The 26,518-nt window shown below is 38.9% G+C and overlaps 2 protein-coding genes across 2 annotated transcripts in view; one reads left to right on the forward strand and one right to left on the reverse strand.

Annotated features, from left to right (window-relative positions):
- LOC107655743 (N(G),N(G)-dimethylarginine dimethylaminohydrolase 1-like) overlaps positions 1 to 10,892 on the reverse strand; it is a 58,364-nt gene extending 47,472 nt beyond the window's left edge. Inside the window, exon 1 of the mRNA XM_016443316.1 lies at positions 10,425 to 10,892. Within this exon, the coding sequence (XP_016298802.1) occupies positions 10,425 to 10,718 (294 nt within the window). The 5' untranslated portion in view covers positions 10,719 to 10,892. The remainder of the gene's footprint in view (positions 1 to 10,424) is intronic.
- A 9,949-nt stretch (positions 10,893 to 20,841) lies between these two features.
- On the forward strand, positions 20,842 to 23,396 carry LOC107655749 (protein CYR61-like). The gene is made up of 5 exons (XM_016443326.1): positions 20,842 to 21,000; positions 21,322 to 21,535; positions 21,688 to 22,032; positions 22,117 to 22,313; positions 22,415 to 23,396. The coding sequence occupies exons 1-5, from the start codon at positions 20,953 to 20,955 to the stop codon at positions 22,715 to 22,717; spliced, it is 1,107 nt and encodes a 368-aa protein (XP_016298812.1). The 5' UTR covers positions 20,842 to 20,952; the 3' UTR covers positions 22,718 to 23,396.
- Positions 23,397 to 26,518: the final 3,122 nt, after the last annotated feature.

Below are 26,518 nucleotides of genomic sequence, written 5' to 3' on the forward strand. Positions count from 1 at the left end.
ACACACACTCTCACACACACTCTCACACTCACACACACTCTCACACACACTCTCACACACACCCACTCACACTCTCACTCACACTCTCACTCTCACTCTCACACAATCACCCACTCACTCACTCACACACTCACACACTCACACACTCACTCACTCACTCACTCACACTCACACACACAATCACTCACTCACACAATAAAAACTATTTATAATTAGTAAATTAGTAAAACTAATTACTATTTATAAGGTATTTAATAAGATAAAATCAAAATAATTATTGTAAAGTACACTATATCTTTTATTAAAAATTGTGTCTATATATTTTTATTATAATAGCAAAAAACAATTGTTATTAATAATTGCAGTAATTAATAAATAATTAAAATTCATTTTATTTTATACATTTTTTAAAATGTGTCTATATATTTTTAATTCATTTTTATTTCAGTTTTAGTGTAAGTTATTTTAATGCATCAAGTTTAACTAAATGAAAATGAGAAATGTTGCCTTGGCAACTAGCAGAAATAAAATAAGCTTATGGGTTTTATATTTTATATTATTTCAGTTCAAGTTTATTTTTAGTCAAAGGAAAAGGTTTTTGTTTATTAGTTTTAGCTTTAACTATAATAATCCTGGGAAAACTCTCACACTCGTACAAACATTGCTGCACGTTTACTAAAACCGTAAAGCTGTAATGTATGGTTTTAACTTGATACTCGTTTTGAACCTTCTTTACTTGCGGTCAAATATCCTGCAATCAGAAGTTTGTCAGTCCGTACAAATAAAGCGCTTGTGGGAGGGTCTGAGTGCGAGAATTACAGACAATCAGTCAGAAACAAGGAAACGAACAACGATCCGCTTCTGGGGAATTTCACCCAAGCTGACAATGATGTCGAATTCAGGCTTCGTTTGAAACGTCCTCAAAAACACGCCCCGAGAGCTTCTCCAGAACTGCAACATCATAATTAACCTCTAAAACAACACTGGAAATCATTTCCCAACACTTGCTGTATATAGCTCGACCCGCCTTATAAACACAGCAAAAACCTGTGAAAAAAAGCGAAAGCATACTGCTGTGGAAGTGCGCAGACAATCTCCAGGATTGGAGAATTTAAAAGCCGAAATGTAAATCTAGCAATTCTGATTAAATCTTTGTTTTCCTTGCACAAACCCAGTTTACATGCTCATGACATCAGTGGACGTGCTGCCAAGATTCTAGTTTCCGTAAGCATTTTAAACTCACTTTTCCTTACAAACCGAGGGATGAGCTCAAATGTTTGTGTGTGGTCAACAGCACAGATGTACAGCACAACACCAGGTTTGACTATGAGCTGATGTTCTGGATTCCGTTCATTTACACCAATCACAAATCGGAAAACTGACCGCATTATTATGCACTGCAAATGAATTCTGTATTATTTTGAATTATTTTCTGTTTCCATTTTAATTATATTTTAGTCATTTTGTTCAGTGCTTTTGTGATTATTAATAGTTTTTTTAATTTTTAATAATATTAGAAATTATTATTAGAAATAAAAATACATTTGTGTTCTATTTTATTACTTTTGGGGATTTCTAAAAATGTCTATATAGTTTTCATGAATTTTCATTTCAGTTTTAGTTATTTTAGCATTAATTTTAGTACTTTTAGTCATTTTTGTAAATACAAATTAGAAATAAATTAGTTTTAAATTTTGTTACTTTTTTAGTTTTTGGATTATTATTATTTTTTTATTTGTCTATATATTTTTTTCATACATTTTATTTCAGCTTCAGTCATTTTAGAACTAATTGTAGTATTTTTAGTCATTTTATTAAATGAAATTAAAAATAAAAAGTTTATATTTTGGTACATTTTATTAGTTTTTGGATTTTATTTTGTTTTTTTAAATATGTCTATATAGTTTTTCATTCATTTTTATTTTACTTTTAGTTTAAGTCATTTTAGTACTGATTGTAGTAATTTTAGTCATTTTATTAAAAAGTTTAAAGTTTGTTATATTTTATTAGTTATAAGTCTATATAGCTTTTCATTCATTTTATTTCAGGTTTAGTTTAGTTTTATTTTAATAATTCTAGTTATTTCAGTAAATTAAAATTACTTATAAAATTGTATATTTTATTATGATTAATGTTTATTTCAATAGCTAAATATTTGTTAAATAGCTTCAGTTAATGATAAAAACCCTGTTCCCCTTTTTTCCCAAATACACCTAAAAAAATACAACAGAGCTGCTCACAAAATCCAGTCCAGCTTATCAATCATCACTTAACATGAGCGTGTTAATGTCAGAAGTACATTTGGTTCATTTGATCAGAGAATTTCCCGTCTTTTCCACATCAAAACTTTCTTGAAGAAACTGACAGCTTAAAAAACCTACAATGAAAAGGACTCTGTCCAGCAAGAGCAATCATCTCATCTGTGAGCTTCACTGCACTATTAGGACCAGAAAATACATGGTTTCCATTTCCATTAAACGAAATGTCAAAAGGCCAAACATTTTTCTCCATTTGATTGATCAGAATTCAGTGTTTTTCTCGACGCACGATCGTAAACGTCACACTGAGAAGGGAATTCAGAACTGAAAGTGATCTAACAGCAACAAATGCTCCTAGACTGGATCGTTTATGTAAGCTCAAGACAGATGAATATTAATAATGCATGGCCTGTGTGAGCTTCTGTATGTTTGGAAATGCCTGCAATACCAATCTGGTCCCATTAGAATAGCATTAGAGTTTTCAAAGGAAATCAGTCTAAAACATGAGTTCAGCCGTCAGAACGAGTTTCCAGCATGTGATAAAGCTGATTGCAAACATTATTGTTGCACTAATGTTTTTTTTGTTTGTTTTGCATTAAGAGCCAAGTTTCAAGTTTCAAACATATTTCATGCATTAAGAAAATCTAATTATTACATTTTCATGCTGATTTACAGTAAATGTCATTCTAAAGAGATGAAACTGCAGAACTTTGAAATCTCATAAGTTTATGCATTGCAGATTTATGCATTTTGGACATTTGGACAAGACATTCTGGAAATAAATTGGCTTGCAAATAGTTGCATAATGCATGTTTTGCATGCATTAAGAGCAATGAGCAATTCTGAATATAATTTCAATGTAAAGTGTAATTTCTGCTGCTCTAATCAAACTAAGCAGAGCTGCAAAATTTTCTAAAAATGCATAAGCTTGCGGCATAAATAAGGTTATGCGTTATTGATGTTTCAAGCTGATTTACAATAAATGTCATTCTAAAGAAATAATAAAAATGCAGAATTTTCTATTTCACTTGATGCACTTTTGTCCAAATACATCACATTTTGGAAGGAAAATTGATTGCAAATATAGTTGTTTTGCATGCATTAAAAGCAACAAGTATGCAAAATGTATTTCCTCTTATGAAAGCACATCCACTAATGTGAGTGACCTTAATAAATTAAATCTTTAAACATTGTATATGCATACATGCAAAAATAAAACAAAAAGGTGAAAAAAATGAATAAGAACATAAATCTTTAATATTTCAAAGATACATTGATTAATATTTCAATAGCGCAGGGTCAGCGGTGGGGTCAGAGTTAAGTGCTTACTATCGACACATCTGTCACCACACATCAGTCATGCCACAGTGAGCAGCGAGTGTATGTATTCAGACCAATCAACACACGCGCGCGCGCTCTGAGGCAGATGGCCAAAGATATTTAGTGTCTCAGCTGTTATGCATGGCTGCAGTCGCAATATGAGTGACTATTGACATGTGAAAGCAACAAGAAACATGGAGTACTGTGCAAACAGAGAGCGAGAATGTGTTATATATGTGCACTGTCAACAATGTGATCAACATAGTTCTTGAGTTACAGGCATGCAAACTTATAAAAGAATATTTATGGCACTCAGGCGGGCATGTTCTATGCAGCTGTTTTGATACCAGCTGTATGCAAATTTACTTTTGGAGCCACATCGAGATCCCAGTATCTCTGGAAATGAACAATATAGGGCCTTAGAAATATAGATACTAAAAGAAAAGTTTGTTAAGAACCAAATTGTAAAAGGATATTAAGATATCTTTAATACTTCTTGAATTATAGGCATGCAAACTTTGGAAAAAAAGCTCAAAGTGCTTTTTCCCCCATTTTTGAATGGCCACATTGACATATATAATGCAGCAAAGATTGCTAAGGTCAACAGATTTTACTAACAGACCTATCACACTCTGTGTGAAAATAATATAATGATGCTGCCATCTTTCAGAAGTCATTTGTACCCCCCGTAATTTGGCTCCGAATCTCAGTTGAAAATTGTATTCGACCACCCCTCTACAAAATAGTGCATTACTCAGTAAATATTCCCCCATTGCATTAGCATTTAATATTTAATATATATATACCAAAAGGAAAGTTTGTTAAAAACCAAAATCTAAAATGATGTAAAGATATCTTTAATACTTTTTGAGTTACAGGCATGCAAACTTAGGGAAAAAAGCTTGAAAAGTGCTTTTTCCCCATTTTTGAATGGTCACCCTTGGCATATAATGCAACAAGGATTGCTAAAGTCAACAGATTTTACTAACAGACCTACCAATCTCTGTGTAAAAATAACATTACGATGCTGCCATCTTTCTAAAGTCATTTTTACCCCCCTGTAATTTGGTTCCAAATCTCATGTCATTTGATGCAACTCAAAATAGTGCATTACTCAGTAAATATACATCCATGGCATTTTATTTTATTATTTTTAATCACAATTTATGTGTGTCTTCAGGAAAAAATAACAAAATCAAACATTTCAGCTGGGAAAGTTCTGAAGTTCACCACGGTAAAAGGTGCTTTAGGGACACAGATCACCTCTTAACCATGGTAAAATAACTGCAATACAGCTTTTTGCTTATGCATTTTTTTAGACAAGATAGCACTGTATAAATCACCAAAACATTGTTAATATCTAACCACAAACTCCACAGAGGACAAAGATCAATAGTTGATACGAGACTGTCAGCCGCTGCTCGCATGACAACAGTTTTATAACTGGCACACAATCGAAACCACCTCTTTTGTCACCCAAACAGCTTTTCAGGCCAATGCAGACAGTTTTATAAACATCTAACTGTGTGCTTCGCTTAGCTACGGCATGTGAAGGCTAAAACATGTTCTGCGAGATTTAAGAGGAATGGTACCTTCCATGCAACCCTCGTTGTGCCCACCAAAATGTGCTCCTAATTTCAGCCAAACTGCATTCAGAGATTGCCATGACCTAAATAACGGCATCCAAGAGTCTTTCACAAGGACACAATGTTTGCTTAAAGAAACGCTGCCAAGCGCTGGCGTGTTGAAGCACAGAGATGTGGCCGCTATGTTTATTCAGATATACATTTCAGCAAACGCCGTGGGCGATGCAATCATTACAGCGAAAGTAGGTCTAACTGCTTATGCGCCGTACGGCTCTCTTATGTAATCTGACGTTTTCTGTGAATTGAGCGTTTAAAATGACAATGACTCGAGTTTGACCTGAATACCACAGCGATGCAACAAGGCCTGAGTTTCCCAAACATTGCTGCTAAACAAATCAGGGCTCACCTGAGGAAATCAACCACATATAAAAGCCTAAATGCAATGATTTGCCAATGCACAACTAGTCTGGACTGGACTTGCTGCAGGATGACGCACACTATGTCATTTAGTACTTACTGTTAGAGGTTTGTAATAGGGCTTCTTGACTTTGCAAACATCATTAAGAAACATTTAGATAATAAGTCAAGTGCAGCTGATCTTAAAGCTCAATTTCACCCCTGAGAGAGAAAACAGAGCTAACCAAAACCATTAGAGTAATGACTCGAACACTACTGGAGCTGACAACAACAGCACAGTCACATGGGCATGAACTGATCAAATGCAAACCTGTACAAGAATGTATGAAAACACACATTTGATTCACACTTTCAGATAAAACCAAATTCATTCTGATGTTCATGAAAACATGAGCAACGTTCATCCAGTAAAACACTGAAACATGTCTACATCCAGCAGAACAAGCAACTGTTCCAAATGCATTAGCAACTGCCTAGCAACCCCTGATAACACCTTGACAACTGCCTAGCAACCTGGCAACTACCTAGCAACCCTTAATGACATCTTAGCAACTACACAGCAACCCCAAAAACACCTTGGCAACTACTTAGCAACGTTTAACAACACCCAAGACACCCTAATGACATCTTAGCAACTACACAGCATCCCCAACAACACCTTGGCAACTGCCTAGCAACCCCCTAATGACACATTGGCAACTGCCTAGCAACTTCTAACGACATCCTAGCAACTGCCTAGCAACCCCTAATGACATCTTAGCAACTACACAGCAACCCCAACAACACCTTGGCAACTGCCTAGCAACACATTTGCAACTACCTAGCAACCCCTAACAACACCTTAGTAACTACACAGCAACTCCTAACAACACCTTGGCAACTACCTAGCAACCCCAAAGAACATGTTAGAAACGGCCTACCAAGTAGCAACCCCTAACAACACCTTAGTAACTGCTTGGCAACTCCTAACATCACCGTAGCAACTACCAAGCAACCCATCTCAACAGCTTAGCAACTCCACAGCAAGGCATATAGAATTGTTTTTAAATTACAAAAGGCAGATGCCACCTCGACACACTCGCATAAATGCACAATCATCATCTCGGTCACATTCTGATGTTTTATGAGTGGCAGGCATGTGCTGCTGTGTTTTAACCCTTTCAGCTACAGCAGTCATCATAAGAAAACACCCTTTCGCTGCATGCATTCTCTTCATCAAATGGAAATTTGTGCTAAGACGTATTTTCAATGTTTTGTTGTCTGAACATGACTTGAATTTATCCCTCATAACCTCATTTACAAACAGTTATGTGATTAGTCAAGCAAATAAACACATTATTGCTTTAAAGAACATTTGAATGATTTCAAAATTCACATTTAAGACTCTTAAGGCCCGTTCACACTAAGAACGATAACTATAAAGATAAATATAACGATAACGATATTAGCGTCCACACCAGCGGACGATATCGTCTGTTTATTCTAAGCGCACACGCGTCTGTCACTTTAAATTCTCGAGCTCGTTATAGCAGGATGGATTCTGATTGGCTGTCAATGTTTGTATCCAATGTTTGGATTCCAACGATATCGTTGCTCTGTGCCTTTATCGTTATAGCTGTGGTGTTATCTTTATAGTTATCGTCCTTGGTGTAAACGGGCCTTTAAAGTAAACAAAAAGTAATCACTGCTCGAAAACGGCTTTATATTCTGATTGTGTAGGGTGACCAGATGTCCCGTTTTTCCCGGGACAGTCCCGTATTTCAGCTCTATTTTAAGTGTCCCCTGACTTATTTTGAAAAAATCATGTTTTGTCCCGTATTTCAAAATTTCTTTGCGACTGGGTGATCAGAGCAAGTAGTAGAAGTGTTCTGTCACGCGAGAACAGACTAATCAAAGGTAACTAAGCTTGTCGTAGAACAAAATTACCATCCAATCACAATTCGTTATCGATTAACTTGCAGTAAGTGAAGGCGGAATCATGCAGAATGACACCAGAAACGCTCTCTCGGCCGCGCGTCTGCGTGAGCAGTTCTGCGATCAGTTCTCCTTGTGACTGTCAAAATGTCCATCGTGTGAATTATCACACGTAAATACAGTCGGTTATGGCTTAAGTGAACGTAAACAGGTGGGTGAAAACCGGATGTGTGTCAGTATATTACATTCATTCGGTCTTAAAGGGACAGCAGCCTAATTAAAACTTGTCTGTCTCAGTATTAGTAATGTTAATCAAACAAGATGTTAAATAGGCCTAAATGTATACATGTTGAATAAACCTACTGTATTAGAAAAATGAGTTTATTTAATTTGTATCTATCGTATTTGTCTTATGGTTTATCATTTGCTTCTCTATTTTTATATAACAAAATAACTATGTAAGCATGTGTGTGTGTGTGTGTGTGTGTGTGTGTGTGTGTGTGTGTGTGTGTGTGTGTATATATATATATAAAATCTGGTCACCCTATGATTGTAAGACAAACTGAACCACTCTACTCCCTACTGACACACAAATCAATGCAAAAGACATTATTTTCATCCAGATTCGTGTCTTTAGTCCACCAGTGCTGGATTCACAGGCTCAGATTCAGACGCTTCTTATAAAGCATCACAACATTCAAAGAAGAATCACAACTGAGAGCTCAGATCCAGCGTCAGACTTACAGCAGATCCCTGCGGACCACATTCATCCCACTGGGAGACGCGCACAGAAAAACACACAATACAGACACTCACAGAGATAAGCATCAACAAGATCTAATGAAAGGAAAAATATTAAACTGTTTCCAGCATTGATATAATAAATCAGCATATTAGAATGATTTCTGAAGAAGGATCATGTGACACTGAAGACTTGAGTAATGATAATCCAGCTTTGCTTCATAGGAATAAATTGCATTTAAAGGTATATAAAAAAAAAAACAAAAAAAAAAACTGTTATTTAAAATTGTAAAAATATTTCTCAAAATTTGTTTTTTTCCTGCATTTTTGATCAAATAAATACAGCCTTGATGAGCATAAGAAACTTATTTCAAAAACATTAAAAATCTTACTGATCCCAAACTATATATATAATATTTATATTATAACGATATAATATATTATATTAACAGGGGAAAATACCTGTGTGAAAAACATTTAAAATGTACAAACTAAATGGCAACTATAAATGTGCATTATAATATGAAGTCATTCAGTGCCACTTAGAGATAAGTAAATAAGACATCAATGATATCACCAAAACAAACCAGCGTGCAGCAAACTAGTTTGAGTAAATATTGATGCAGGCGTCTCCATGAAACGAACAAACAAAACACATTACATTCTCACTCAGTTCATCCAAAACTCCTGGATACGTTTCAAAGACTCTTATGGCTAAAATGACCAAACATTACCCAATTAAATGATCTATTGCAACAAGCAACCCAACTGCATAGCAACCCCTAACAACACTTTAGCAACATACTGCAACAGCTTCGCAGCCACACAGAGAGGCGTATAGAATTATTTTTACATCACAAAAGGCAAATATGACCTTCAAATCGCTCTACAGGATGCTGCCTAAACACAAATGCATTAATGCACACCTCAGCAAATTATGATGTATTATGAATGACAGGCATGTGCTGCTGTGATTTAACCCTTTCATGCACAGCAGTCATTATAAGAAAACACCTGTTCGTTTACTGCATGCAGTGGAGTGCACACAGCTGTTGACAGCACACCTGAAAAAATTATTTACCAGCTTAGCTGGATTAATGTTTGCACAAAGTCCTGTAACTTTACCAGAAGAAAACTTGACGCATTTTATGAAATGAATGATACAGCTATAAAATGCATATAAAATGTTATAGGATAAAACATAAAGTAATCCCTATGAAAATCACATGCACAAATACATTTTCATGTTTAGTGATTTTATTGCATTAACATTCTCATCTAACACTAATAAAATGCTTGCTTGAAACCAATCAGGGATGCGTTTCCCAAAAGCAACTATGGTCACAAGTTCCGTCGTTACCAACAGAGTTCAATGGAAGTAACGACTATAGTTAGATAACGATGGTTTTGGGAAACGCATCCCTGATCAGAAGCTGATCATGCTTATATGCCAGTCAATGCTCAACATGCATCAGACTACAAACAATTTTCACAAACCTGAAACAAGTTACTGAACGGTATGCATGAACTAACATGAACCCCCAAAAAAGACAAAAATAAATTTAGTCTATTTAGATCACAAAACACATTGCATAAATATAATGGCATAAGCAATAGCAGTTTTTTATTTATTTTGTTATTTATTTAATTTAATGTAATTTTTTTCAGAACGATATAATGGTCTTAATAGCAATAATAATAATAATTATTATTATTATTATTATCATTACTATTAAGACCATCATATCACTCTGAAAAAGTGGCATTGTATAATGTGTAAAGTTAATTAATATTTTGTGCAATAATTCTTTTTTATTTTATTTACAAAGAAAAATCTTTCAAAAAAATAATGTATGTGTGTGTATATATACACATGCTAAATATACACACACACACACACACACACACATACATATATATACACATATGTAAAATATGTATGTATGTATGCACGTATATATATATATATATATATACTCTTGACCTCAGGTTGAAACTTTGCACATTTTAGTTGGATTGTTTGTTGAACATGCACGACAATATGAGAAAGATTCTTCAAAAAAAAAAAAAAACAATCACTCTTAATGCAGAAAGTGAAGGATATTGTGGTGCGCATCCGGATCAAGTGCATCATCCGCACTGACAGCGCATGAGAATCCGTTCTGTTTTGTTCGGCTCTGTTCTTTACCTCCCTCCTCCTGCTCTGGGCTCCGGGTCTGGAGACGAGCGCCGTGTCGCCGCACACCACCGCCGCGTCCTCCACGAACACGCAGTCCGGCAGCGCCTCGTCCGCGGGCAGCTCCAGCACCTCCAGCCCGAGCCGGTGCTTCAGGACTGACACGTATTCTTCATACTCCTCCTGCACCTTGAGCAGGTCCACCTCCAGACCGCCGCTCCTCAGCGCGTCTCTGGCCAGAGACTGTGGCACCGCGCGCACCACGGCGTGCGTAAAGCAGCCAAACCCAGACATCAGCCCAGCCATCGCTTCACTCCCTCGCCGCGACTCTGCGCGTCGTGTTTATTGTTGGACTGTTTGTTTGTTTGTTGTTCCCTGTTGTGGTTCTGCACGCGCACGGCGGCTCGAGCTCTGAAAGGGCGAGAGGAACAGCGCGCTGATGACGTCACGGACGCGCCCGACGCGACGCGCACCAATGTGATAAGAGATTTCTGATGCTTTATGAGGATGCGTTTAAAGACACGTGAACTTTATTATGACGCTTTTCTCTGTCTGTATACGTAAACTAATGCTTGTTTTGTTGTTGATGTAAGATGTTGTCAAAGATACAATCTTACTTTCCCTGATTATGTTTGTATTACATGTTTTGCAATAAAAAAAAACAATGTGATAAGAGAACGGAAAACAAACAAACAAAAAAAGTTATCAAATCTGAAATTTGTTTCTTTTTAAGCAACTTAAATAAAATAATTTTACATCATTATATATTTATATAGCTATCTTTTTTTATTTTTGCGATGTTTGTAAAAAATCATGATATTAATTGTCTAGAAAACAATTTTAATTGTGTAACGTCATTATTATTTTTGTTATTATTAATAAATAATATAATTTTACTTCTAATCTTTTTATTTGTATCTAACAAGACTTTATTCTCATCTTGTTTTTATTATCTGTGCTGTTGTTGTTGTTGTCTGTGTACTGAAAGCTTGTGAAATTAAAACAAATTCCTTGTATGCGCAAGCACACTTGGAAACAAAGCTCTTTCTGACTTCTGACTGAATGAATCCAAAGTGAATGAGCATTTTCACTGTGTTCCCTTGAAACGTTCTTGTTTTTTATAGCAAGTGGTTTTGGTTTTACAGTATAAGGTCTGTGGTTTAAATGACTTGAAGAGTCATATGGTGCAGTCATAGCTCAAATATGACTTTTGAAGCCGCTGTGTGTTTTTTTAAACATAAGTTGCTAAATAAGGACCACAAGGATGTGCTTCAAACACTGTAGTCCTTATATAGCAACTTAAACCCACAGGAAATTCCAGAGGGAACCCATGGAGAACTAACAGACTGACGTCATGACTGAACAGCTCCAGTGCAACATGTTGCATTCGTTTCAATCATTAATGTCACGTCTATAGCAACTGACACACTGCCATCGACTGCCTCCAAAAGACACTAAACTAAACCATCAGACCGTTGAAATATACACTGCACAAAAATACAATATAGAGATAATCATGAAAAATACATAAAAAATAGCCTAGCTCTTAAAAATGAAGGTTCTTTATTGACATTGATGTCAATAAAGAACACGAAGATATTTTAACATCCATAGAACCTATAAGTTCTTTTTAGTGGTTTCTTCAGATTATTAAAATATTCTTCTCATTAATAATTAAAAAAACATGGTTCTTTTAAGAAAGGTTCTTTGAGGAACCCAATTTGTCAATTATGAAACAAATTTGATTCAGCTATAACCCAGCTAACACCATTTTTTTTTTTTTTTTTAAAGAATGTTTTACTAACGTAATGGAAACATTATTTCTAAATGTTGTCTGAACGTCCAGTTTTTAAATGTTTTAAACATTTGTTGTTGGAAGATTCCATTTTTTTCATTTTGGGAAGGGAAATGTTACTTTTAAATGTTCTCTGAACGTTCTGAAACAAGTAGAAACATTAAAAAAAAAACGTTAGATGAATGTCCAACTAAAACGTTACATAATTGATGTATAAATAGCTTTTTTAAGTTTTTAGAACATTATTAAAGACCCGATAACTTTGAACAAACATTCTAATAACGTTACTGGAAAAACGTTCAGAGACTCTTGCCAGAACATTAGCCAAAGTTCCGAGAACAGAAACAGAAAATCTAACAGAAGACAATAGGGTCAGCTGAATTTGGTTCAAGTTTTGTTCTGTGTCAGTGCAGTTAAATCTATGATATTAAGTATTTAATATTAAATAGTATCCTTTAACATCCATGGAACTTTTCCATTGCACTTTATATAGTGGAAAATTATTCTTCAGATAATCCAAATATTCTGAACAAAGCAGAAATGTTCACTGCAAAGGTTCTTTGAGGAGACCTTCTATTGCATCACTGTGAAAACTCCCATTTGGAACCTGTATTTTTAAGAGCGTATTGACATGGGATGTGAATTGTTTAGTATGCATGAGGAACTCTCCATTTTTAGAAAGAATTTCAGAGCTCAGGTCACGCTGTTTGTGCGCACGGCTGGAATTCCTCTTTTCTATGGACATTCCTCAGTCTTTCCATCTTTCCGTCGAGCGCGGCTGGAATCGTTCTCCAGACATCCTTGAGTACATTCCTGCACACCCCAGGAACAAAGTTTGTCTTTTCTTGTTCCAAATCCACTCAATTATCCAGACCGGTCTAAACATTCCCGGAGCCCCACATTCCATCCTCTCATTCCGTTCCCCCCTTCCCTCCCTGAGCTCTGTTTTTCCATTCCTCCGGCTTTCCCCTTGCAGAGGAAATATGCGGGCTGAGGAAAGGCGAGCGGGTCCTAGCGCACCTGGCGCGCAGCTTGGAAGGCCGTAAAAGATTAATGAACTTTGAGCTTCAAAGACCTTTTGGAACTGGTTTTCGGGGACTAAACGCATTCTATAGCGGCGCTCTCTGCGTGAACATTATACAACATCCGCTGAGATGAACCTCTGCACCATAATCCAACCCTTACTGCTCCAGAACACCTCTGGAATATAGTTTACATTTATTCTGTTTCACATTTATTCATTTAGCGGACCTGTTATATGGAAGCATATAGGTAGCGAAATTCAATTTAAAATGCAATATGCAAAATGGCAACGCAATATTCAAAATGAAGACTACTGTTGGAAATGGCAAATGTAAATTATATAATTTAATTTTCATTTTACTTTTGCACCAAACTTTGCACGTATGGGTAATGGAGAATGTAAATTTAAATACAGAAATACAATGCCATTTTGAATATTGCATTTTAAATTGAATTTCGCTACCTATATGCTTCCATACTATTATGCCCCTTTTTAACAGATGTAATATAAGTCTCAAGTGTCCCCAGAATGTGTCTGTGAAGTTTCAGCTCAAAATACCCCACAGATAATTTATTATATCATTTTGAAAATGCCTATTTTGAGTGGAAGCAGAAATGCTGTTTTCATACATGTCTCTTTAAATGCAAATGAGCTGCTGTTCCCCGCCCCCTTTTCCAGAATAGGGCTGTGCCTTTACAGCTCATACCTCAGATACTCTGCTAAAAACATTTTTGGTTTTGATTGTCTATCACGCTAAAATTGTAAGTTTTAAAGCCATATTAGTTTAAACTTCTGATATACGGTTTTCCGAGCGAACACATCTGAAGCATGCGCACAGAAAGCAGCTGTCACAGAACTTCTAAAGTCCTCTTTCATGTCTTATTGTGCTTAAACTGTAAAATACACACACGTTTGTGTTAAAAACACACATAAGTTACAAAAACACAATCGGTTATGTCTATGAAAGAAATCGCATGTTCATATTAGATCTGTGTATTAAGTGACAGCAGCGTAATATTGTAACTTTACTGATGTCTATGCTTTTTATTTATTTTTTTATTCATCCTTTATTTAGCCAGGAGAATCTCATTGAGATTCACAATCTCTTCTTCCAGGGAGACCAGGGGTTTCATTTATAAACGTTCTGTGTGCACAAAATGGGCATAAAAAAAGTAATTTTAAAATACTTTGTCAGTGGCACGCCGAGTCAGACAATTGACCTATTGGTAAGCCCATCCCCTCAAACGCAGATGAGCCAATGGCAATTGAGTATCAGTTGCACGGGGAGCGGAACTCTGCAAGTACTCTCCAACTCTGACATCTTTAGGTTTCTGCGCCATAGAGAAACATTGGAAGATCCCAAGCTCGCATCGGTTTGATGAAGTTTATGCTAAAAAATGGAAAAACGATGTGCCTGGGGTACTTGTAACACTGATTCCAGGTATCCTGAGAGGATAGGCAATAGAATTTATTTTATTCCATTTCCTGAACCCACACAAAACAGAGCAAAATGTCTGTCTGTAAGCATTCAACTCTAATCCCAATGAAGACGAAAACGTTCATTTTCTGGTTGTCATACTCTCATTAAATCACAATTTTCATCTGCTCAAGCAGAACGTTAATGACATCTTGTGCGTCAGCAAGGTATCTCTGGCTAAAACCAGCTAACGTTAAAGTTAGTGAGTCCATGCTAATGTACAAACCTAAATAGCGAACTGTACAGTGTAGGTCAAAAACACATAAACGAAGGTCTACATTTCAGTGCGTCTCCATATTAAACTGGTTAAATGTACATTAATTTAATTGTACCCTGCGATACATGAACAGTGTTGATACGGGATGTTGTCATCCGCGATCGTGACGTCCGTAACATGAGACTTCTCCCGCTTGCATTGTGATCTGTAAACCCTGCTTCCAAATTAATTGAGTTACCCACCATATTTATTTTTAAATCTTTTGTGATCGGCTTGTTCTGAGACACTGCTAATGATGTATAGGTCTTATGCTGTCTAGGTAGGCAGCTCACTAGGTTTTGGAACAGTGCTAAGAATTTACTATGGTATCTATAGTTACAAAAACAACATTGTTAGCTACATTTATAGTTGTTACTACTGTAAAATCTCAATAAAAAGTGTATTCAACCAGCTCTTCAACATGATCTCACTATCAGCTCTATGTGGCTTTATTAGGTCATACGGAGTGAGATGTTCAACTGGAGCGTGTGATTTCATGACTTCATCCTGAAATGAATCTTGGCATCTTCCCTCTTGTACTTATCACACAAATCAAACACTCCAGAATCCCAGACTGTAAACAGATCAGATCCCACAGGATAAACACTTTCTCCGTACAGTCGGAGGAAGCACATGTCATGGCTAAAATATTTATCCAGGAGCAGCTGTGTAGACTGTAAAACCTCAGCATGAGGGGAAAATTCCACTCATCAGGATCACTATCGTTTATTCTTAAGCATTATTATTAACTAGGATAAATAAATTACACCTACTTGAAGACAGGAGAGGCTTTACTCAAAACCAGAATTACGATTTCTGCCTTTCACCCTGACAACCACATAGCAACACCCTGACAACCATTCAGAACTCCTTAGCAACCACCTAGCAACGGCCTAGTGCATCAGAGAATCATAGCAGATAGTTTTAGCATTTCAGAACCCCTTAGCAACCACCTGGCAATGATCCAGTAAGCAACCAAAACACCCTAGCATCAGAGTAGATCATTTTAGCACTTCTAAACCCTTTAGCAACCACCTAGCTATGTCCTAGTAACCACCCAGTACATCAGAGAATCATAGCAGGTAGTTTAAGCATTTCAGAACCCCTTAGCAACCACCTAGCAATGGCCAAGTAACCACTCAGTACATCAGAGAATCATAGCAGATAGTTTAAGCATTTCAGAACCCCTTAGCAACCACCTAGCAACGGCCTAGTAACCACACAGAAGAACATAGCATCATAGTAGATAGATTTAGCATTTCAGAACCCCTTAGCAACCACCTGGCAATGATCTAGGAAGCAACCAGAACATCATAGCATCATAATAATAGATCATTTTAACATTTCAGAACACCTTAGTAACCACCCAGTGTATCAGAGCGCCATAGCAGATAGTTTTAGCATTTCTGAACCCATTAGCAACCCCCTAGCAATGACCTAGTAACCAAACAGTGCATCATAGCATCATATCAGATAGCTTTCAAGGCTTTCAGAACCCCTTAGCAAACAATTGCCGTATAGCCAACTATCAATTAAATAGCCTAAATCAAGCAATCAAATCACTGACAAACGGCAGGCCTATTTTTGCAGTTTTGCTACCAAAAATGATAGTTCCAGTCCCGGGAGAAAGGGTGCAGAGGCATTTGTGTGATTTGAGTAGCAGTTCATTCACAGGAAATGACATCACATAGTCTCAGTGAACTATGACAGGAAAAGCCACGGAGCGAACAAGGGCCAAATATCTGGATAACATCTCTTTGATATCGCTCTGGCAGGATGGGATGAATCGCGCTAGAACTTCCACACTACATCCTATGGTAAAATAAACACAAGCAGAGCTGCCGCTCATCTGTAGAGCTTTACATAATGTAGAAATATGGACACGGCCCAACTCTCCTTTAAGGAGGGGGTGGGATCGGAGGAGTCATGCGCTCGTAATCAATAGCTGCTGCCAAAGCCCTGGAAGAAAGTGAAGCCCAGTGGAAAATATTATGTTTGCCATTACAACATGGTGGACACAAATGAAAAACGCTCTTGTAATGGTTCCTGGATGTATAATTCCAGAATAGAAAAATGAGGGGTGACTCCACTGGAACACAATGACAGCACTGTTTCCTAAAAGCCCCGCGCCCCTCTAGTCAGGAGAGACGGAGAACACTTTCCGAACGGCATGTGCAGGAACAGATGTCAAGGCTTCGTGAGCTCATTTTCTATGCTCACTCTCTCCAGGAAAGACGCTTCAGTTGACTTCGATCGCTCGCACCGGGAAAAGCAGAATGTAAACTACTATTGAGAAAATAATAGAGGAATACAGCCGTTCAGAACCCTGTAGCAACCACCTAGTAACCACCCAGAACACCCTAGCAATGGCCTATTAACCTGTTAGAACACCCTAGCAACGGCCTGGTAACCACCCAGAACACCCTAGCAACAACCTAGTAACCACCCAGAACACCCTAGTAACGGCCTAGTAACCACCAGAACACATTAGCAATGGTGTAGTAACAACCCAGAACACCCTAGCATCGTAGCAGTTAGCAACCACCTAGTAATGGCCTACTAACCACCCTAGCAACAACCTAATAACCACCTAGAACACCCTAGCAACTGCCCAGTATCCACCAGAACACCCCTAGCCTAGCACTAGCCTAGAAACAACCCAGAAACAACCCTAGCAACAGTCTAGCAACCACCCAGGACACCCTAGCAACGCTCTAGTAACCACCCAGAACTCCCTAGCCTTGCACTGGGGTGCGTCTCAATCAGCTCCCTAGCTCGTAAATCAGTAGATTGTGTACACGAATTTGGTCACTGGTAAGTTCCCTGACTAACTGCACGTTGGGACAGTAATCACTCGAATTCCAGTGACATGATTACATGTTCTTACAACATTTCAGCCGAATATTAATTATAAATGATAATTAGATGTGTTCATTACCTGTCTAGCGATGTGTTTATGTTGAAATATACTACAAAACGCTCCGTCTTTTCAAATCTTCTATCACGTGTCATTATATTTATCGAGTTGGCTCATGTGGTTTACCCAGTCCACTTTAGCAACAGTCTAGCCACCACCCAGAACACCCTAGCAATGTCCTAACAACCACCAGAACACCCTAGCAACGCCCTAACATCCACCAGAACACTCTAGCAACACCCTAGTAACCACCCAGAACTCCCTAGCACTGGCAAAAGCAGTATTTGAACACTAAAAGAATGCCATGCATAAAAACTCACGACTACCTAACAGATATCACCGAAACAAATACACTACAAAACTAAAACAAATCAGGGAAGCAGCTCACCTTTCAGTAGCCAATCAGAAATATTCTCTGTCTGTCAATTATTTTTTGTCATGTAGGTTTGCTGACATTGGGTGGGCTATAATAAAATATAAAAAGAAAGCGGCATATATTTTTAAGAACAGCACAAGCATAATTTACAAGTACAACATTCCAGCACAAAAATTTCAAACCAAACAAAGGTATTTAAATGATTAAAAAAAATAGCAATAAAACTGATAGTTCTGATTAGACACTGGTAAACCAAGCACAAGCAGTTGGGTTTTTAAACCCATTTGGCTATAAAAGCATCTTTGACTAATGACAGTCATGTATTCTGGCAGAGCAGAATTATTTGCCATCACAGCTCAGGATAGTCACTGGTGAAGGGTTTGGTAACGCTTGCATTCATGTGGTGCCATCAGCCAATCAGCATGATCATGATGTCATTTTTCATCATCTACACCCCAGGTGATTGGCTCAGACACATACATGTCCATGAACAAATATGGCAGGTTTACACCACATCATCAGCTGTTAGGCAATACGTCATAAACTGCTAGCAGCATCTGGAACATGCTAGCTGGTTTCTGCAGAGCAAAACACAACATAATTTCAATACAAACCAGCTTAGATGGTCCGAGATGGTCTACAAGCCAAAGACCCAGCTAACATGTTCCAAAACACAAGTTCTATGCAGTTCTAAAACTGGATTTTCCAGCACTACTAATTCAAAATGACTTAATTCAAATATTAGTATGAATAAATGCAATTATTTATTGGCTATTGATGCTTACTATAGTAAAATCACATCATCAAGTCATGGTAAAGACTACAGATCATCTTTACTACAATGACACAGTACAGCACATCACCATCTAGTGTCGCAATATGGGAAAAATGAACTGAAACCAGATTAACCACAGGGTTTCAGAACTCAAGATCTCAATGAACAGATCAGAAACATCTTCATACACCAGTTACTTGACTGATCAGAAGAAAACAACCAGTGTCGTCCTGATTTGTTTGACTGCACACATGCAAACCAGGCTAGCTACAAACAAACGGTCCATAAAGATGTAAAAGTCAAACAAACCTGAGCTATGACACATCTCCAAAAGTCCTCAATCCAGGTGGCAAACGTTCTTCATCAGGACATCTCAGTGTCCAGACGCTCCTGCTCTCTGAGAGTCTGTGGAAAGAACTATTCCGTGCTGTCAGGACAATATTGTACATTCCCTTACTCTCACAGTCAGTTTGGTTTGTGTGCATATCCAAAGACTTCTAATCTCTGGATTTCGGTGGAATGCCACTTATTTGGAATCTCAGACAAAAACAGTCCACTTTTTTATTTTTTGAAACATCTCGAATGGAAAACTGGATGCCTGTTGCACTTTTTCTTTCACTATGTGATGGACAGACTGCATGAATATTAAATTAGCTGGAGGAATTCCCACCATCGGGAGCATATTTAGGGATCCTTTAAACTGTCAGGAATGCTTTGTGGTTGGATAACTCCAGCAGAAATGTTAATAATGCAGGCTACTGCCCAGACCAAATATGGTCATATTGTTACATCTGGAATCAGGCTCCACATCTGGAATCGCTTCGAGCTGTTGAGTCAAGAGCCAAAAATAGAAGCCGTAAAGTTTAGAACGTCTCTAAATGCGCACAGAATACTGCATTTCAGGTGCTTGATGGCATACAGCGTTTTCAAACAGTTTTAACTCTTACGTTTGAGTGTTTGAAAATGGATCAAATTCTCCAAAGCGCATAGCATCCTGTGGAATAATTTATGGTTGACGCGCTCGGAATGAACTCGCATAACGCCATTAATAGACCCCTGGGGACCACGACATATTTCATTGGCGAGTAATAACGCTAATCTTTGACATGACGTTACCCAAAACAAAGTACTAGTTAGTAATCATTATGTCGGTGAAATAATACGCCAAAACAGGCATATGATTTGAACACAACAGTGTTTTCAACACACTTAAAGTTACTTTATTGTGAGAACGCGACTATAATTTCACGTTCGGATCGTACATCGATATGAAATAATGTCATTATGCATCACTTTATCATAGACTTACAAGGTACACATATCAAATAAACGTTTAGTGTTTTATTTAAAGCATCTTTAGCATGTATAATGCGAACCTCAACCACAAAATGAGACATATCAAAACATAATAACGTAAATAAACCTATACAGCTGCATCTATCTGACTCCAAAATACAAAACAAAGTAAAAGCTTCTTTACACGTTGGGATATGCTATTAGAACGTTTTATACCTATAGCCTAGATAAATAATAGTTATGGTTTCAAGAATTAAAGTACTGACTTTGTGCGTACGCATAAAGAGAGCAGAGGGAGAGAGAGAGAAATATAGAGGGGGGAAACAGTACAAAAATGTGTTCAGTGAGAGGGGAAAATTCATTTAAGACAGAAAAAAGAAAGTTAGACAGGGTGGTGCTTAGCTCGGATGGAGAAGCATTCCTCGCATAGCTTCGGGACAGTTCAGCGATGGTGACGTCAGGGCTCCGCTACCGTATAAAAGAGGAGCTGAGCGCGTCTTCACTCTCAGAGCGCTGCGCCTTCAGACGCACCAAAACAAAGCGAGAACGCAACGCGCAAACGAGGACTTAAACCCAGGAATTGTTCGTTTGACTCAACAATCTACAGTACACAGAGAAGCGAAGATGTTTGCTTGGGCTGTTATCGTCATCCTTATTGCACACTTTAATGTGGTAAGTTACTTTTATTACTCATATGCTTATTATAGAAGTTGTGTATGATGACTTAGAATAGAGAACTTACTCGAAGAAACAACCCACAGTATATTCATGGAATTATTGATCATTTAGGGGGCGTTTACAGTGGAGGATTAGTTTTTGAATGCACAAACAGTGTCCTCCAGTTAGAACAATAGACACTGAGGTGCTAGATCCCTCAGTTATTATTATTAGAGTCTTACTTTCACTGGCTTTTTCTTAAACTTCTACATTTAGTTTTATCTTTGTTGTAAAGTGGCTTGAAAGTCATTAAAGTTTCCTGGTTTTTCTGCTCAGGTCTTCTCCAGCTGCCCAGCGACATGCTCATGCCCGCCAGAGCTTCCCAAATGCGCGCCTGGAGTCAGTCTGGTCTCAGACGGCTGCGGCTGCTGCAAAGTGTGTGCCAGACAGCTGAACGAAGACTGCAGCAAGACAGAGCCGTGCGACCACACCAAAGGGCTGGAGTGCAACTTCGGGGCCATCCATGGGGCCACCAGAGGCATCTGCCGAGGTATGTTTCTCATTACTTTATAAAAGACACCGAATGGAAAGCATGTGTGGATTGGAAGGGGGAAGTCTTTGTGGAAGGAAAAAAGAAAAATAAGTTTGATGTTTGGACTTCTTGCATTGGAATGCTCAAAGCTCTTTCGTTTTCTCTAACAGCCAAATCCGAGGGCAGACCATGCGAGTACAACAGCAGGATCTACCAGAATGGAGAGAGCTTCCAGCCCAACTGCAAGCACCAGTGCACTTGCATCGACGGGGCAGTGGGCTGCATTCCGCTTTGCCCGCAAGAGCTCTCCCTGCCCACGTTGGGCTGCGCCAACCCCAGGCTGGTCAAAGTGCCAGGCCAGTGCTGCGAGGAATGGGTCTGCGATGATGGGAAGACTAAGGAATCCATCGACAAGCTGTTTGGCAATGATCCGACAGTCGACGACACCGAGAGTGGCCTCACCAAAACGAACGAGCTCATCTCCATCATGAAGGCCGGACTCAAATCCTTGCCTGGTAAGATCAAACATGCTTTGGCTTAGCATGCATGTGTGATTTGTATACAAGCAGAGCTTTAAATAGCGCTTTGTTTGTTCACAGCTTTCCGATCGCAGCCGGAATCCCGCCAGTTTGAGAAGTGCATTGTGCAGACCACACCCTGGTCCCAATGCTCCAAGACCTGCGGCACTGGAATCTCCACCAGGATAACCAACGACAACGGCGAATGCAAGTTGGTTAAAGAGACCAGGATCTGCGAAGTCCGTCCATGCAGCAAATCGCCATACATCAGCCTCAAAGTATGCAACATCCCTGCAAAGACAAACGCATTGCATCATGTTATTTGAATGCATTTGACTTATCTTCCATGCATCTGACTTATCTTGTGTACTCTCAACAGAAGGGAAAGAAATGCAACCGGACCAAGAAGTCCATGCAGCCGGTGAAGTTCACCTACGCCGGATGCTCCAGTCTGAAGAAGTACCGCCCCAGGTACTGCGGCTCCTGCGTGGACAGCCGCTGCTGCAGCCCGCAGCAGACCCGCACCATCCGCGTCAAGTTCCGCTGCGAGGACGGCGAGACCTTCAACAAGAACGTCATGATGATCGAGTCCTGCAAGTGCACATACAACTGCGCCCATGGCAACGACGCCACCTACCCCTTCTACAGACTCTTCAACGACATCCACAAGTTCAGAGACTGAGCGCCGGCCAGGGAATCCCGCCTCGACCCTTGCGTGACTGGGAGCGCGTCACGAGCGACGACCAATGGCAGCCCAGTTGCTCAATCGGGGGGCCCGTCCGCCGGCCAATCAACTACCATCTCCTGTTGTAACTAGATTCCCACGGAATTACGGACTTACATTACGGGGACTTTGAAGTGCACTGTTTGCTGAGGCTGCATCAGCGTTTTGAAAAGGCTCGCTCCACAATGGAGTGCTACGTTTTATAGCTTCGTTATGGAGCAACCTGTAAAGATGTAAAGATGCAGTTGTTAATATTACAATTCCTGATGTATATCTTGATGTCTAAATACAAAACATGACCCAAACTGTAGACTTGTATGTGTGTGTATATTCCCAATTGTAGATATGCACATGCAAAACATACAACTGGTAGACTATGAACCTGGTCAAGGTTGAGTTTGTCCATGTAATACTCCCCCTAATGCGGGTAAACGCATCCTCATTGTTTGGCAGCTAGAGAAATCCAACTCCACTACATGATTAACAAAAGACTTTAAAGGTTGAATGAATGTTTTATTATTGTTATTAATATTATTTATCGCAAATGTAGCTCTTTTCTTTGAACAATGCCATACTGGAATAAAGTGTAAAAATTATCTATGATCTAATTTTATATGTTACAAATAAAAGATTTATTTATGAACTAATCACCTTGTGTTGCGTTCTTGAATGTTGACAACAGTGCCAAAAGCACGGGTCATTCATGAGACACAATCTTTCAATGTTTAGAATTAAGGGCTGGTTATATAACAGCAGTTCTGGAAGTTTCTCTCCCTCTCTCGCTTCTCTCTGTTGAATGGAATGCTATTGGGGAACCGTAAGCCTTCACTTGCTTCCTACAATAAAACCTGAGCTGCTCGTTCATTTAGTTCCTTCAAGAAAACAATTAAGAGACCCAGCAATAGCGGAGAGCATGGAGCTGTGCCCGGAATCTTGAGTGCTTTTCCAAACTGAGCTCCAGTCGGTGTTTACAGGAGTTTTCAGAGCATAAGGCACAGAACTAAAACATCAGGAATCACAGGGGAGACGAGGCGGTCTTTATGGGGCGTAATGGTTTATTTTGTTAGACAACTTCTCACCAGACCCCCCCACATGATTGTAAAGCGCTGTGGGTGTACAAAAGCACACAAAGCGCTATAGAAATGCATCATTCATTCATTCAACGATTCATTTACTTGTAGCACATGCAAGACACTGCACATGGGTTTATTGAATATCGATCTTATCTTCGATCGGAGACCTTTAGCTCCACAATCACGCATTATGAAGACCAGATCTGCAGGGCATCTGTCCATCTTCCCCGTCTCTGACCCCTCCTTCAGCCGGAATGATATATCTCCAGAGAGGTTTGATCCAGGTGAAGGAAATCCAGCTGAGGAATGCAGACGCGCCGATGGTCGGCAGATGTTGGAAAATATTTGGGAGCAGCTCGTTCGGTTTGGGCCATCCTGCTAAAAATATGCCACTTCTGAAAGAACAGTCCCTAGTACTGTATCTGAAGTCTCTTTCCCGAAATTCAGCCTTGGTGCAGAATTTCAGCCACTACGAGCCAGTCCCACAATGAGCTTTCCTTAGGACGTGCCATTTCTGTGTCTGTAGCTTTAAATGCTAATGAGGAGGAGAGAGGCGGGGCAACTGCCATGCTTCGCTCGTTTGCAAGCCATGATGTCTCTCGAGGAAAAAAAATATTGCGCTCACCTCGCACGGTAGTAGCTCATTTTCTCATGGGCGGGCCAAATTCTCTGGGCGGGCAAAGCAGAGAAAGGGGAGGTAACCTTTCCCCGTATGACGACATAAAGGGAAGATTCCAGATTGGGCCATCTGAGCTTTCATTTTCTCAAAGGCAAAGCAGGATACCCAGGGCTCGGTTTACACCTATCGCCATTTCTAGCCACTGGGGGACCATAGGCAGGCTAGGGGAACTCATATTAATGTTAAAAAACCTCATAAAGTGAAATTTTCATGCCATGGGACCTTTAAGTAATCACAAGCTTACCATTCTCATATGGTGAATGGGAAAATGGGTGAAAAAATCCCTCAAATTGATTTACATAGAGTTGAGGTGGACTTGGGACAGTAAACAACCACTTAGCAATCATTAGTACAACCTAGAAACCACCCAAAAGAGTTACATACACTACGGCCGATGCAGATCTCAAATGCTAACAGAGTGTTTTGGTGAATTGTGGATCGGCTCATATTATGGAAGTCAGCTGGCACCGATTGATCTGGACTACGATGGATTGACGGATCTTTTACTTGTCGGAGCTCCCATGTACTTCTACAATGGGTGGGAGAAAGGCCGAGTTTACATCTACACCATCAACTTACAGGTGACAACATCCTAAACACAACACCATAATGCTTTCTCAAAGAATACGTGTTCATATTCACAGAAAGACTTGGGATACTACTACTCACACCGATTGTTTATGCAACTCTCCCTGAATCTACAGCGCCACAGCAAAATTAATTCTAGATATTTTTATTACCCGAGTGGTGAGTTTGAAGGTTGGGGGCGGGCCAAATTCTCTGGGCGGGCAAAGCAGAGAAAGGGGAGGTAACCTTTCCCCGTATGACGACATAAAGGGAAGATTCCAGATTGGGCCATCTGAGCTTTCATTTTCTCAAAGGCAAAGCAGGATACCCAGGGCTCGGTTTACACCTATCGCCATTTCTAGCCACTGGGGGACCATAGGCAGGCTAGGGGAACTCATATTAATGTTAAAAAACCTCATAAAGTGAAATTTTCATGCCATAGGACCTTTAAGACAAAAAAGTTGAAAAAGCAGTTTCTATCGGAGTAGGACAGCGATCCAGACGTTTCCTTGCGATATGATGCTGCAGACAAAACCAGCAGCAGTTTAGCTTCTAAAAAAGGGAATAAAATGGCAAAAACACAAATAAACAACACAGATGACACTGGCATAGTCAAATGAAATGAAAACTGTCAAGTCATTTTAATGGTTTTCCACTAAGCATCATGAATGCAGAGCCATTTGTTATGCTTTTTTTATTTTGACATCTTATAGGAATGAAACAAACAGCTTGAATAAACCTACATGCACTTTTTGTGCATTTAAGTCTTTTAACAGGTATACATTTTTCAGTCCTGAGGTGTCTCGTCCTCTTCAGTGGTATTCCTCATTCAAGTTTTACCTAACTGATGACCCCTAGAGGCCAAATACAGAGCTGCTGCTATGTTTTAAAGTGACAGTCCACTCAAAAATGAAAATTATGTCATAAACTGACTAATTATGTGGTCTCCTGCTAACACAAAAGAAGACATTTTGAAGAACGCTAAGATCCAAACAACATTGGACCCCATCGACTTTCAATGTATAGACAGGGGCGGATTTAGTGAATTGGGGGCCCCAGGCAAAATATAGGAATCAGGCCCTATATATTTACACACATTTACCTAGATCAACCTTGAGATTCCTTTTTTGTTGTGATGCTTGCTGCTGCACAATGGTGCCCCATAGTTGTGTCCAGTGTTTTTACATTTTTCATGTACATGTTATAATTGCTTTCTTTCATGCTGTAGACCATGAAATAGCAATTGATTTACAGTTTTCACAAAAACAAAATAAATTATAAAATGATCAACCTCACAATTGAGCCTTTAGACCATTTTTTAAGAAAAGAGATGAGTCGGAAGTATAAATTATGATATTCATTTAAAACGGGGTTATGTGGGTGGATTTTCGCATTGGTCTGAACAAACACTGCAGACGGGATTATTGAAAATGCACTTTC

The sequence above is a fragment of the Sinocyclocheilus anshuiensis genome, unplaced genomic scaffold, assembly GCF_001515605.1.
Source record: "Sinocyclocheilus anshuiensis isolate Anshui unplaced genomic scaffold, SAMN03320099.WGS_v1.1 scaffold1297, whole genome shotgun sequence".
NCBI lineage: Eukaryota > Metazoa > Chordata > Actinopteri > Cypriniformes > Cyprinidae > Sinocyclocheilus > Sinocyclocheilus anshuiensis.

Coding starts and splice junctions, on each gene's coding strand:
- LOC107655749 (XM_016443326.1), top strand. CDS start 20,953: ATGTTTGCTTGGGCTGTTATCGTCATCCTTATTGCACACTTTAATGTG. Junction 21,001..21,321: donor TTATTGCACACTTTAATGTG/GTAAGTTACTTT, acceptor TTTTCTGCTCAG/GTCTTCTCCAGCTGCCCAGC. Junction 22,314..22,414: donor CGCCATACATCAGCCTCAAA/GTATGCAACATC, acceptor TACTCTCAACAG/AAGGGAAAGAAATGCAACCG.